Genomic DNA, 14,814 nt, shown 5'->3' on the forward strand with positions numbered 1-14,814 from the left:
CACATAGACCATGCATGTAGGCTACCATGTGAATGGTGTCCTCTAGAGTTGTGCAACTCAGTGACCACACTGGGAATATAGATGGTGGTGCTAGTGAATAAGTGCTTTCTGTCCTCAAGGAACTTATAGGACAGTAGGTTGTTTTAAGGATCATCAAAGATCATTTATTTAGTTATTTGTTCCACAACTAGTTGAGTGCCTATTATATGTCAGATAGTGTTCTAGGGTCCTGATGGTGTAAACAGTTTGTGCTCATCTACTAACCAACTAACGGTTGGTGGTTTGAACCCACCCAGCAGTACCACGGAAGAAAAGCTTGGCAGTCTGCTTCTGTAAAGATTATAGCCAAGAAAACCCTATGGAGCACAGTTCCACTCTATAACACGTGGGGTCACTATGAATTGGGATTGACTTGATGGCAATAGGATTGTTCTTTTGGTAGTGTTTTGGCATGTGAAAACACATTGTAAATTGAAAAACATAATGTCATTGTTAGGTGCCTTCAAGTTGGCTCTGACTCATAGCGGCCCTATGTACAACACAATGAAACATAATACAAGTATATTATTAACAGCTTATTTTTCTCTCATCTTTCCTCTAAATACTGATTGTTCTTGAACTCTCCCAGTCTAATCTCTTCTAGGTTACCTACTACAGCAGGTACACTCTTATTTACCCTTGCATTTCCTAACATGGTACCCAGAACAGAAAAGAGACTGGTAAATATTTGTTAAAGGAATGAATGCGTATGTGCTTTTCCATACATTTCCTCCTCTGCCTGGAATGCTCTTCTCCCTATTTATAGTCTGAGAAATATTTGTTTTTCTTGACTCAGCTCAGTTGCAATTCCCTAGGGAAATTTTCCTTCAGGTATGCAGTGAGAGGTGGTGACTCCCTCCTCTGTGCTTGCAAAAACCCTGTACTTCCTTAAACTGCAGGGTTTATTGCACTGTGTGGTTGATTTTTCCATTTTCCTCCTTCTCCCTAGACTAGTAACTATTTTAAGAGCAGCAAAATGGTTAAGAACGTGAGCTTTGGAGTTGAAAAGATTTGAGTGAAATCTTAGCTATATGTGTTCTGGCCCTGTAACCCTGAAGAAGTTATTTCAGTTCTCTGTTCTTCTGTTTCCTGATAAATGAAATGGAGATACAACTAATCATATCATAGGATTTGGCCTCCCTCTTCGATCTGCATTCATTGATATGAAGTGCCCATCAGTTTTCTTGAAGCTTTCGCTCTAGTCCACAGTCCTTGATTCTACTCATTCTGTGAAATCACCCTATGAAGTTGTCCCCTTTTCCCCACTTTCCTCTGTTTCCAACCTTGTATCCCAGCCTGACCAAAAATTCTAGTTCAGAACAATGGACAGCAACACTGGACCCACTCTTCAAAAACTTGGTTCTGCTCTGCTTATGCTCAATCTACACATGACAGTCCATTTTCCACTCCCTCCTGGAGCTTCCTCTTCACTTGCTGTCAGCTAAATTTGGAAAATACCAAAGGGGACCCTAGCAAGGCAAAAAATGATAAAGGCAACCACAGGGAGATGGCCTTGAATTGCTGGCTCAGGCTTTGCTACTTAGCTCAGAAAAACCAGCCTGGGGTAAACAGCCAGGATAATGGAAGGGCAGGATAATAGAACACTGATTGGTATTTTTCTTTGTATTAGTTGACAAGAATAAATAACCAGGCTTTAATATCAGGTGATGCTAGCAAAAAGAAAAAAAATCACAGACAATTGCTTAGCTTTGAGAAGAGAAAGGTGAGAACTCGGAGTAAAGTGATCTAGGTTTCTGATTTTTAAGGTGTATAAACCTTGGATCCTCAAGGAGAATGTGTAAGCTTTTGACTTGTTGAGGCCAAATTTAAAATAGAAATAGTCTTGGATCAAATAACTCAAGGTTTGAACATCTGCTCTGTCACTGTGTGAACTTGGAGAAGTCTCTTAGTTCTCAGAGTCTCAATTTGTTCATCTGCAAAATGGGAAATGCTCTGATTTTGAAAGTTTGTGGTAAGGGTTAGGAACCCCCGAGTCCAAACTGATACTGGTCATAGAGAAAACAACCAATAAATTCATGTTGACCAAATGAACATGCATACAGGAAATTCATTAACCACAATGTTTTAAACCACATTCCATTGCCATCGAGTCGATTCTGACCCATAGTGATCCTAGAGGACAAAGTAGAACTGCCCCATAGGGTTTCCAAGGAACAGATGGTAGGTTTGAACTGCCAACCTTTTGTTTAGCAGCCATGTCACTTAACCACTGTGCCGAAAGGACCCATACAACCACATAGAAATTCATTATTTCTCACAGAACTGAAAATGGCCTGAGGAAGTAGCAGAAACATTTGGTGACCAACTGAAGAACATAAAACCCCTTTAAAAAAAAATACTTAAAATATGAATAATCGTATTTGTCCTGTCTCTCTCAGAAGGTTCTCATGTATATCAAATGAAATATGAGAGCCTTTGGATAGAATAAAAAGTAACACAGATTCAAGACACCATCTTTAAATATGTATAAATGACATAGGTCTGACACAGATGGATATCCCAGATACAGCAGTTAATACATGGAATGGGCTTACAAAGAGAAGAAGCAATTAGCTCAGGATTTCAGGGTCTAGCACAGCACCCACTGAATGGTGGTTTCTCAAAAAATACATACTGAATGAACGAATGAACTTTATGGAGGTCTGGAAAAAGAAGTGGTGTGTGGCTTAAACCAGGATTCATTATAATGATTCTGTGAAGTTCTCTCTCAAACTTGGGAATTAAGCAATTCTCTAACCTCATACCCACTGACTCATAAGCTCCTTGAGCAGCAAGCAGAGAAAGACTTAGTTCAGTGTCCCCTGTATGCTTCCCATCTGCCTTCTCATACTCTTCGCCCCAGCACTTTGTCCAGGGCTGTATGCAGAACACGGTCCATGGCCACAATCCTCAGTAGAAGCATACAAGGCCCACGTTTCTCTCCTGCCACTGTCTCTTTGTCCCATGCTCTATGAGCCAATCATACAGAACTGCTTATGGTTCCCGCTAAACACCATGCTGTTTCTTGCTTCAGTTCCTTTGCACATGCTGTTCCCTATGCCTGGAATACCTTTCCCTCCCCAATCCCCATTACTTGGTGAATGCTTTTCGTCTTTAAACTCAGGTCAAAAATTACTTCCCCTGGGAAAGTCTTCTCTGATTCACCCAAGTAGAGTTAAATCATTCTCTTTCTCTGCTCCCTCAGCTACTTGAACATAATTTCATTGTTTACATTACAGTTGTCACGTGGTATAATATCATTTTTGTATATCTTCCTTATTAAACTCTGAGCAATTTGAGGAAGGCCTCGATTGTGTTTTATTTTGTGGGCTCTCAGCGCCTCGGCTATTAAATGAAACATCTCTGGTGTCAGACAGGCTTGGGTTCATCTCCTATCCATGTCAGATAGCTGCGTAGATTAAATTATATTATTCATAGAAAGTACTAAGCACAGCACCTAGGCCAAAATGTTATTTATTGAGTTGTTGTCATCAGGAGAGAGAACAGTGAATAAGAGACACTGCCCTTCCTAAAGGAATTTACAGTCTAGAGTGGGAAAAATTAAATAGATATTTACATAAGCGATTTTTTTTTTAACTGTAATGTTGTTAGGTGCCGTCAAGTTGATTTTGACTCACAGCGATCCCATATGACAGAATTGAACTGCCCCATGGGATTTTCTTGGCTGTAAACTTTACAGGAACAAATTGCCAGGTCTTTTTCCTGTGGTGTCACTGGGAGGGTTTGAATCATTAACCTTTCTGTTAGCAGCTGAACACTTAGCCATTTGTACCACGAGGGTTCCTTACAACTGTGATGTAATATATGCTCTTAAAACCAAACCGAACAAAACCAACTCTGAGGCTTGTAGTGGTCAGGATAGGCTAGCAGTGTGGAAGGCAGAATAATGCTCCCTTCCTCCAAAGATGTCCCTGTCCTAATACCCAGAGCCTGTGAATGTATTACCTTACATGGTAAAATGACTCTGTAGATTTGATTAAGTTAAGGGTCTTGAGATGAGAAGATTATCCTAGATTATCTGGGTGGGCCCAGTGTAATCACAGGGGCCTTATAAGAAGAGGGCAGGAGGTTCAGAGCCAGAGAGAGATGATGCAAGGATGGAAGCAGAGATCAGAGAGGAGAGAAGACACCATGCTGCTGGCTTTGAAGACTGAGGAAGAGGCCATGACTCAAGGAATGTAGGTGGCCTCTAGAAAAGGCAAGGAAATGGACTCTCCTTTACAGCGTCCAGCAGGAACGCAGCCCTGAGAACCCATTTTAGACTTTTGACCTCCAGAACTGTAAGAGAACAACTGTGTTTCTTTAAACCACCACGTTTGTGCTAATATGCTACAGCACCAATAGAAAACTAAGGTAGGTAGGGAGGCAGGGAGGCAGGGAGGGAGGGAGGGAGGCAGGCAGGCAGGCAGCCACCACTGAGTCAGCTCTGACTTATAGTAACCCATACATAACAAAACAAAATGTTGCCTGGTCCTGCACCATCCTCATGATTACCAACATGTTTTAGTCCATTTTTGAGGCTATTTTGCCAATTCATGTCACTGAGGGTCTCCCTCACTTATTGGCCCTTTTCTTCAGCAAACATGATGTCCTTCTCCAGTGACCGATCCCTCCTAATGATGGGTCTAAAGCAAGTGAGCCAAACGATGTTCTGTTGTGATCTATAGGTTTTAATTAAATAATTTTTAGAAGTGGGTCACCAGGGCTTTCTTCCTAGTCTGTCTTAGTCTGGAAGCTCCACTAAACTTGTCCACCATTGGTGACCCTGCTGGTATCTGAAATACTATTGGCATAGCTTTCAGTATCATAGCAACACCCAAGCCACCATGGTACACCGAACTGATGGATGGTGGGGAAACATATACATGTTCTGAAAGAAAACTTTGGGGTGTCTGTTGACTCGATGGCAACAGGTTTTATGGGTAGTGGTCACAGCACTGGGTTAGTGGTCAGGATAGGCCAGGTTTTGCTATAGTAACCCCCAAACTTTAGTGGCTTAACCCAAAGGTTTCTTTCTCTTTACGGTGCATGACCGGTATGAGTTTGAGGGGGGCTCTGCCCCTCAAACTTACTTAGGGATCCCCCATCTATTGATGTCACCACCTTAACATATGGCTTCCTATCCTGTGGCAGGGAAGAGAGAGTGTGAAGACTCAAACCTACTCATAAGTACCTGGGACTTCATTTCCACTCACAGCCCATTGGATAGAACTTGCCAAATGAGCCCAAGCTAACTACAGGAGAAGCTGGGAGACGCTGGAGGAGCAAAGGAAATGTTTGCTGAGTAATAACTACTTTTGCCACATGGTATTATTGTCATCAGTTGCCGTTGAGTTGACCCCCAAATCAGGGCAATCCAAAGTGTTACAGAGTACAACTGCTCCCACAGGGTTTTCTTTGTTGTAATCTTTATGGAGTAGATCATCAGGCCTTTTTTCTGCCCCTGGGTAGGTTCAAACTGCCAACCTTTTGGTTAGCAGCCGATCACAAACCACTTGTGCCACCTGGGCTCCTTACACGGTACTAGAACGGTAGTTTATGAAGGCTTCTCCAGGAAATGGTTTTAAGCTGTAATCTAGAGGTTAAGGCGAGATTAGTCAGGCGAAGAGATGGAGAAACTGAAAACAAGCCAGCTGTGGGCAGAATGCAGTGGAATGAAGGGATAGAAATGAATGAAGATGAAAATATGTTCCGTTTTGGTAAGCGTAATTTTTCTCAGGCAAGATCTAGTTAGCTTCAAACGAGACAAGCCACAAAGGCATGAAAACAGTAGCCTTCCATATCATATTTCTGTTTTGGATAAAATGCCATCTAGTCATTTGGTAGAACGGTCACTTAATTGTATTTTCCCTAATCTTTAAAAGGAGTCCTGTGAGCTTGTAGAAATAGCAGACACTTTCATATTTGGCTTCCCCCTTCGAGGGAAAGCCAACATTGGTTCAAGTCTACGTGGTAATACAGGAAGCATGTAGATTTCACCAGTGGAAATCCGTCACCCTCAGTATTCTGAATTAATATGCACAGTTTAGTAATTTAAAAATACACAGTCATGGGTCCCCTAAGCATCTAATCAATTCTGTACCCAATGAGAACTTGAAAAAATATACAAAGATATAAAGTAACAGAGTAGAAGTGATTTGAAATACATTCTTCACAACTTCCTGCCCCCACTATTTATTCAGTATATACATTAATTACATCCTACCCATAATTTCCTACCTTTGTATATAAAAAAAGAAACCAAACCAAACCCTTTGCCATCAAGTTGATTGTGACTCATAGAGACCCTCCCTACAGGATAGAGTAGAACTGCCACATAGGGTTTCTAAGGAGCACCTGGTGGATTCAAACTGCCAATCTTTTGGTTAGCAGCCGTAGCTCTTAACCACTATGCCACCAGGTGGCACGGTAGCTAAAAGTCAGCAGTTCAAATCCACAAGCTGCTTCTTGAGAACCCTATGGGCAGTTCTATTCTGTCCTATAGGGTCACTATGAGTCAGAATCGACTTGACAGCAATGTATTACATTTGTATATTGCTTTATAATTCACAAAACATTTCCCCCTAGATGATCTCATTTAACCTTCATAACAATCCTGAAAGAAGGCAGATGATGTATTAACAATTCGTTTTTACAGATGAGGAAACTGAACCTCAAAAACGTTAAGCAGTGGTCATGCAGCTAGGATAGGAACATGGCTTTAACAATTCCTAGTTGGTGCTCTTCTACAACAAATGTCCTTCTCTACTTTCATTTTATTCTTTCAGCATCTAGTTCACCATTGCCATGGGTTTCTCTGAGACATTTGATCTCTACAAATTCTATCATGCCATAATTTAGGAAGAATAAACATGTTATTATAATTGTAATAGCTAGTGTTGAGTTCTGCTATGAGCCAGATATAGCGATATGACCTTTATAAGTATTAACTCACTTAATCTTTAAACCACTTGGAAAGTGGTTTGAATTTTGATGTCAGCTTTGCTACAAATTTTGGTTTGAGGAATTTTGATTATATTAACAGCTATGGATATTTGTGTAGGATATTCTTTACATAATACTTGCACATACATTATCCTGTTTAATCCTTATAGACAAAATTACCAAATTGGTATTATTAGACACTCTGAGAGATAAAAAAAAACTGAAGCACAGAGAAAACTAGTGATTACTTAAGGCCACACCCAAAGTGAATGGCAGACCTAGGCTCAAATTGAAGTCTGCTGATAGAAATTTTTTAAAAGATGCTCTCTCTAATATACCACTCACTATCGCCATGGTAATAAGGGACCAAACCGATGGTTAAGAATGGGAACTCTGGAGTCAAACAGATTGGAATTTGGATCCTGATTCTGGCTCACCTGTAAAATGGGGATAATGATGGCGGTAATAATGACAACGAAGAGTATTAACTAAAATTTGAATTCTTTTTTCCATCATAATGATACAAAATGGCTTAATTATTATTTCTGAAGCAGATGATTTGTCATTCATCTACATTTAACAATCCTAACAAAATATGGCATTATTGTGATTAATTTTTAAAAATAACACCAAGGGTTTGCTATTTTAGATTTCACAGAAGTGAAAAACGAATTTCAAGAGGTCAGTGACCAGAGAATACTAATGGTACTTCTCAATATCAGTTCTGTGTTTCCAGTACCTGGTGGTAATAAACACTTCTCAAATTTCTCCTCCGAATTGCTAAGCACAGCTGTAGTTGTTAGAACAGAAGGGCAACATGGTATAAACCCCATCCCCCCAGGCTGATGGGGGAAGAACAATACATGAAGTGGTCACATTAATTCTCTTAATTTATATGTTAAGGTCCACTTATTTTTGTTAATTATTGTTAGTTTGTAGAGCTAATTGTCCTTTGAGCTCATTAAGCTCTTTGTATGTATTAATTTATCTAAACCTCAGTAGACTGGTAAGATGTAGATATTATTATCTCCTCTTTACAAATTATTATCTCCTCTTTCCTGGGGCATGTAAAGATTAAGTAACTTGCACCAAGTCAAACAGAACCGTAAGCCAGGCAGGCTGCTTCGGAGTCTGCTTTTAAGCACCAGGCTTTGCTGCCTGTGTGAGAAAGTGCTTGCTCTCTGGGATCTCATGGGCCTGTTCAAAGTGCTGGAGACTTGGAAGGTAAGGAAAGAGCAATCGTGGCCAAGGGCTAGGGAAGGCTTCCTGGAGGAGGTGATGTCCAAGCTGAGCCTTAAATGAAGGGATTTGAGGATCATGATGAGAATAGAATGCATGTAGAGAAAAAAGGCTGGAACTCGTGGTATATGGGGGAAGTTGGAAGGGTAGGCTGCAGTGAGAGGACACAGGGCAGGTTCCAGGGCACCCCGGCCTTGAGCCTGACTAAAGGGCTTGTGCTTTACCCTAAAGGCACTCGGGAACCACTGGAAGGGATTCAGCAGAGGAGTGACGTATCAAATTTGCCTGTTAGAACCCTATTCCCAGTGGAGACATGTGGGTGCATAGTTGGAAGAGGAGAACACTTGACTCCTTGGGAAGGTGGCTGTCACTGTTGTTGTTAGCTGCTGTCGAGTCACCCCAACTCATGGTGACCCCATGCACAATGGAATCAAACACTGTCCAGTTCTGTGCCATCCACATGATCAGCTGCAGATCGGACCTCTGTGACCCACAGGGTTTTCACTGGCTGGTTTTTGGAAGTAGATCACTAGGCCTGTTGCCCTTGTCCATCTTACTCTGGAAGATCTGCTAGACCCTGTTTGGCATCATAGCAACACACAAGCCTCCACTGACAGACAGGTGGTGGCTGTGCGTGAGGGCCACTGGGTTGGGATTGAACCAGGACTCCTGCACGGAAGGTGAGAATTCTACCACTGAACTACCAATGCCCTCATGGGCTAAATGCTGGAGTGAATGCTGTTGGACAAGACTGGATGGCACGGACATGAGCTCTGCAGTTGTGTTGGTTACTTGAGGCTTCACCATTGAGGACTAAACAACACAATTAGAAAAGGACTCTGAGGTTGTTTCTAAGCAAAGATGGAAGTGATGTAGCCAGACTTTTGGACATGTAAACAATTGGGTGATCTTCTCTTTTCCTCTTTCCGAGGTAATCCTCACCCTGGATGATCTGATCCTAATCCCCAGCATTTGCCACTCTCCCAAGAACAAGCTTGTTAAAAACAGAACATCTTTATGATAAGGATGCTACCCTGTCTTGTGACTTCTTCCTTAAAAATAAGATTATTCAGGAGAAACCTCTGAGATCTTTTAAGGGTTTGCAAAATGGTATTTCACAGGCAGTCAGAACCTGGGTTCTAGGCCCAGCTCTGTCAAAAGTAAGCCATATATGACCTTCAGAAACTTCTACAACCCTAGGATGTCAAAGCAGAAAAGACCTCAGGGGACATTGAGTCCAACTTCCCCATTTTACGGGTGAAGCTACTGCCTTGGCCTACAGGATAAAGAATATATGGTATTCAGGGCCTTTCAAAACCTGGTCCCTATTTACCTGCTGGGATTCCATTCTGACCACTCTGGTTTTTACTTTTTATTTCAGCAACATCTAAGTGCAGGAGCATCCTTTTGACTCTCACCCCACCTAACTGTTTACCTCTGCTCCTCTGTTCATGCTGGCCCCTCTGCCTACAAGCCCCTTCCCCATCCTTGTCTCTTTCCCTGATGACAAGCTACCTGCTCTTCCTTTGACGTCCAGCTCAGATACCTATTTCTCTAAGGAGCCCAGGATAAACCCCTAGCCTGGGTTAGGCACCCATCTCAATGCTCCCATCAAATCTTGTGCCTTTCTTCATCATTCTATTTTTCATTTAATACTATCATTGTCTGTTTTCTTGACACTCTCCCCTGCTCAACTCTGAGTACCTCTGTCTTATTTATGTCTATATCTCTTTGATCTAACATAGGGCCTGGCACATAGAAGGTGCTTAATGTATATCAATCAAATAATAAAAACGCAGGGCCTAGCAAGAAGATCTGCTGACTCAGAGTTTACCTTTAAAATAAGCAGAAACATTTATGAAGCATCTACTATATGAGGTACAATTGATAAGTAGTTACAAAGTGTGTTTCCACTTTCTCCATCTGGGTCTCAAGTTTCCCCATCTGTAAAAGGGGAGTTCTTAGACTGGTTAACCTTTGAGAAATCTCTCAACTCCTACGTTGTATAATTCAATGATTTACTCAAATCGCTTGACTAATAAGAGGCAAAGATAATCTTAAATATAGATCTTTCAATCCGAACTCCAGTGCTCATTCATCAGGAATTCAAGTACCACTTTGAAAGCTCCGCTGAATAACCAGCTCTCTAAACTCAAAAACACAATGATTCTCTCTTGGAAGACCGGATGAGTAAGTGAAGACCTGCCTGGCTGAGGGCAGGCACTGGGGTCTAACTTCACTCTCTGATTTAGAAGAAGAAAAGCTCATTAACCTCTCTGTTTTGGTGTCTAAACTAGAGGATAAAACATGCTTTTATAGAATTCCCTTGAGTCTTATGTCTATAGGGGATAATTTTTTAATAAATGAAAAGAGTGAACCCGTTGCTGTTGAGTTGATTCTGACTCACAGCAGCCCTATAGGACAGAGTAGAACTGCCCCATAGGGTTTCCAAGGAGTGGCTTGTGGATTTGAACAGCCAACCTCTTGGTTAGCAGGCATAGTCTGCCGTAGCTCTTAACCACTGCGCCACTGGGGCTCCCAAAAAGAGTGAAGGATACCTAATCTGCTTCAGATAACTACTGATGCAAAACAAACCACCCCAAAACTGAGTGTCTTTCAACAATAACAATTTTTCCATGTCTTACAATTTTGGGGGATAGGAATTTGCTCCTCTGGGAACACACTAGGTGAGCTTCTGACTCAGGGCCTTTGCGTTGGCTCTTCTTTCTTCGTAGGATGTTCTTCCCTAAGATAGCAACATGGCCAACTTTCTCACTTCCTTCAAGTCTCTGATCAAATATCACCTTACATTGATGGCTTCCTTGAAATAATCCCATTAAAAATAGTAACCTTTCTCATCACCTCACTATCCTTCTACCCTTCCCTGCTTTTGGTGTTTTTACACTGCACTTATTGACACTCGAATACATATGTTGTTGTTGTCAAGTCAGTTCTGACCCCATGCACAACAGAACGACATGCTGCCTGGTCCTGTGCCATCCACACAATCATTGCTATTTAAGCCCATTGTTGCAGCCACTATGTCAATCCACCTTGTAAAAAGACAGGAAAGAAAGAAAAGTCCAAAATGAATGTCAGAAGAGACCCTGAAACTTGCTCTTGAATGTACAGTAGCTAAAGTGAATGGAAGAAATGGTGAAGTAAAAGAGCTGAACAGAAGATTTCAAAGGACATCTCTGGAGGACAAAGTAAAATATTATAATGAATGAATATATACACATATGTGTATACATATATGCACATATGGATATATACATCCATTTGCATAGAGCTATATATGCATTTGCAGAGAGAGAGAGAAGGAGAGAGAGGGACACATAGAAAGATAGTTTGCTTGTCTTCCTCCACTAGAATATAAGTTTTGTGAAGGCAACTATTTTTCTCTGGTTCATTGCTATACACGAAGGACCTAAAACAGGACGTGGTCGCACAAAGCAGATGTTCAATAAATATATATTAAATTAATTAATGTTTTGTTGATTTTTTAAAAAAATAAAATGCTCCCTTTAAGGATAGAAATCACCCATATTTCTCTTTTAATCTCCTCCTCCCCCTCTGAGCGGGAAGATTTGCATAATCACGCTAGCTTATCCCATAATAATGTTATTAGCTAGCATACCTTTTCGTACACTTTTCTGTAAATTGCCTGTTTCCTTGTTCTGACCATCATTAATGGTGCTTGGTTTAGAGCTGACACTCAGTGTTTGTATTGACAAATCTAAGCTTATGTCCTGGCTCTGAGATTTATCAGCTACATGATATTGAGCAAGTGACAATATTCTGACCTTTAAAAAATTCTCACCTTTAAAAAATGGGGCAAATGACATCGGACACACAGTGTTACGTGGATAAAATGAAACAATGGAAGCTAGAGCAGATCCTGGCACAACAGAGAGGTCAAAATAGAAGTCAGTTTCCTTTTCTTACGACTACACTAAACCTATTCAGCCTGACATTTTTGCATCAAGGAACAGCTTCTCAGAAGTTACTATGCGGGGGGAGGAGAAATTCAGCAAGGGAGATGGAAGCAATACCAGAGTGTCCTTGGTCATCCTTTTCTAAAACTTAGCTTCTTTGGACTGCAGTGATCTCCCACACAGAGACAGGGACCTAGGACAAATTCATTGTCGTCATGTAGATTCTGACTCATGGTGACCCTATGTGTTACAGTGTAGAACAGCTCCCTCCACAAAGTTTTCTTGGCTGTAATCTTTACAGAAGCCGTTCACCAGGCCTTCCTTCCACAGAGCAGTGGGGTGTGTTTGAAACACTAACCTTTAGGTTAGCAGCCAATGGCTTGTGCCACCCAGGCTCCTTGATTTGGACAAAGGGGAGCTTTTCCTGGCTGGGACAGCTGAAATGGGTCTTCTGTCCTGATTTAAAAGCAAACCTGAGGTGGGGGAAGCCACATCCTCCGTAGGAGAAAATGACTTATTTCAAAATGTGTAACGAAGGAGATAAGGAAGCAGAATGTGCCCCCTCTTGAAAAGAAACTATTTATTGATGTGGGAAGAAGGGAGGAGTGGAAAACTGGAGAAGGAGAAAGGAAGATATGGTCAGTTAGGCAGAGAAATTTTCCAGCTATGCACACAGAACTCTGTCATCCAAAGAGAGGGGAATTCCACGTGGCTTTTGTGTGTGTGTGTGTGTGTGTGAGGTACTCCCCATATGTTGTCTCTATTTTGATAACCACCTTCCAGTAATCTCACAAGCTAGGTATTCTTGTAGCAATCCTATTTTAAAAGAGAAACGTGGGCTCAGGAGGAGGAACACACTTACCCAGGCCACACAGCTAATAAGGAGCAGAGCCAAAATCGAAAGCCACAGCCACAAGCCAAAGAGGCCGGCATCTCCGCAGCCTTCCCAGCTTTGAGCTTTGCCCTCTGCCCAGAAACTCCACTAATCACCATAAACCAGACACAGTTCACAAGGGCAAGTACACACAGATCCAAAAAGGTACTTCAACCCTGGCTTCGGGCATAGGTTAGAAACCTGGCTAGTATGTTCAGAGAGGCCCCCTCATGCCATCAATCCTCAGAGCTTCTTGTCCTCTCACCTTCCAAGGTGGCACAGGACACAGTACACACCCTCCTTCAGGCCCACCTGACTGGGAGCAAGGCCAGTGTCTAATGAACCACGGGGACACTGGAAGTGTTTATTTTTCTTCAGGAGGCAGGATGGACAGGCAGTCTTTTTCCAGGACTCTCTGTTGGGAAGAATTAGACCCGACAAAGACAAACAGAAAGCCAACAGAACCAAACCGACCCGCCTTACCACTTGCATGATTTTCTTCTGAGGCAGAGGCCGGCAGCTAAATCCTGTTTCCCAGAGCAGGATCCTGGGGCCAAGAGTCCGCTTACTTCTGCTTCTGCGGGCCAGGAAGCAGTCACTCGCCCCAGACGCGGACACACCTGAGCCCAGGCTCCCCACCGGCCCCACCTGCTTTGTAGCTCCTCCCCCGCCTGGGACTGAAGCAGCCCGGCTGGCTGAGCTCAGACAGGTCTCCATCTACACAGCCACTCCAGGATGGGACGCGCGGCGCCAGGGGAAGTAACTCTCTCCAAAGACTCCTACCCCAGGCCCTTCTCAGCAACCGCTGCTGACGCGCTCCTACTGCTCTCCCACCGTCTAGTCTGACAGTAAATCCTCAGGGAGTTAGTTCACTTTGTGCCCGAGGTATGGAGGAGCTGCCGAGGAATGGGGCTGACCCATCCGGTGAAGAGTACATGGTGCTCCAACTAGACAATGTAATCTCCGTTAGTAACAACCTCCAGCCATCTCCACCCCTGCGGATGGCTACTTCGTTTCGCAAAGCACTTTCTCACAAACAGGAACACCAAAGCACAAAGGGGAGAAAGGCATGCTGTAGCTCACAAAGGTATTTAGTGGGGGCCAGAAAGGGAGCTGATACAATGGAGCGCCTGTTTTCCACCAGGCGCTATCTAGGTATTTTGGATATAGTATTGTACTGAAGTCCTCCAAATACTGGGAGTCCTGTCATTCCCATTGAAAAGGCTGGGAAACCGAGGCTCAGATAGGCCAAGTCACCTTCCCATAGGCACACAATAGTCAGTAGAAGAGTCAGGATTTGAATCCAGTTCTGGCCAACTTCAAGGTGGTTTTGTTGACATGTGTTGTTTATTTTTCTGACAAAGCTGGTGCTGAACGCCCAAACCTCAGTTCCCAGTTCATGAGGCTCATAGCTGTCCTGGGGGTGGGTTAGGGAGGGCAAGGCAGGTGGCCTGTGCTGTGCTGTGTGCAGCCTGGGTGACTTTCCTTGCTTTGTTAGGGCCAAGCTGGTGAGGTGAAGAGCACTCCTGCCCTGGCTGGGGAAGAGGAGGTGGAGGGCAAGTGAAGAAACCTCACCTCTGTCCCTGTTCTTCTCTAACAGGTGGCTCCCAAGCCCAGCTGATAATCAGAGCTGCCTAGGGCATCCATTAAAAACCCAGGCTTCAGGCACCAAGGCAGACACTGAGTCAGTGCTTCCGGCCTGTTGTCGTTGCTAGTTGCCATCGGGTCAGCTCCGATTCATGGCAACCCCATGAACAACAGAACCAAACACTGCCCAGC

At 42.9% G+C, this 14,814-nt stretch overlaps 1 protein-coding gene across 1 annotated transcript in view; it reads right to left on the bottom strand.

The window, feature by feature from the left end:
* The window catches only part of FYB2 (FYN binding protein 2), a 160,162-nt gene extending 146,540 nt beyond the window's left edge, over positions 1-13,622 (bottom strand). The window contains exon 1 of the mRNA XM_049879373.1: positions 13,519-13,622. Coding sequence (XP_049735330.1) covers positions 13,519-13,527 — 9 coding nt within the window. The 5' untranslated portion in view covers positions 13,528-13,622. The remainder of the gene's footprint in view (positions 1-13,518) is intronic.
* Between the last annotated feature and the right edge of the window lie 1,192 nt (positions 13,623-14,814).

Source organism: Elephas maximus, chromosome 3 (genome assembly GCF_024166365.1).
Source record: "Elephas maximus indicus isolate mEleMax1 chromosome 3, mEleMax1 primary haplotype, whole genome shotgun sequence".
In the NCBI taxonomy this organism is placed as follows: Eukaryota; Metazoa; Chordata; class Mammalia; order Proboscidea; family Elephantidae; genus Elephas; species Elephas maximus.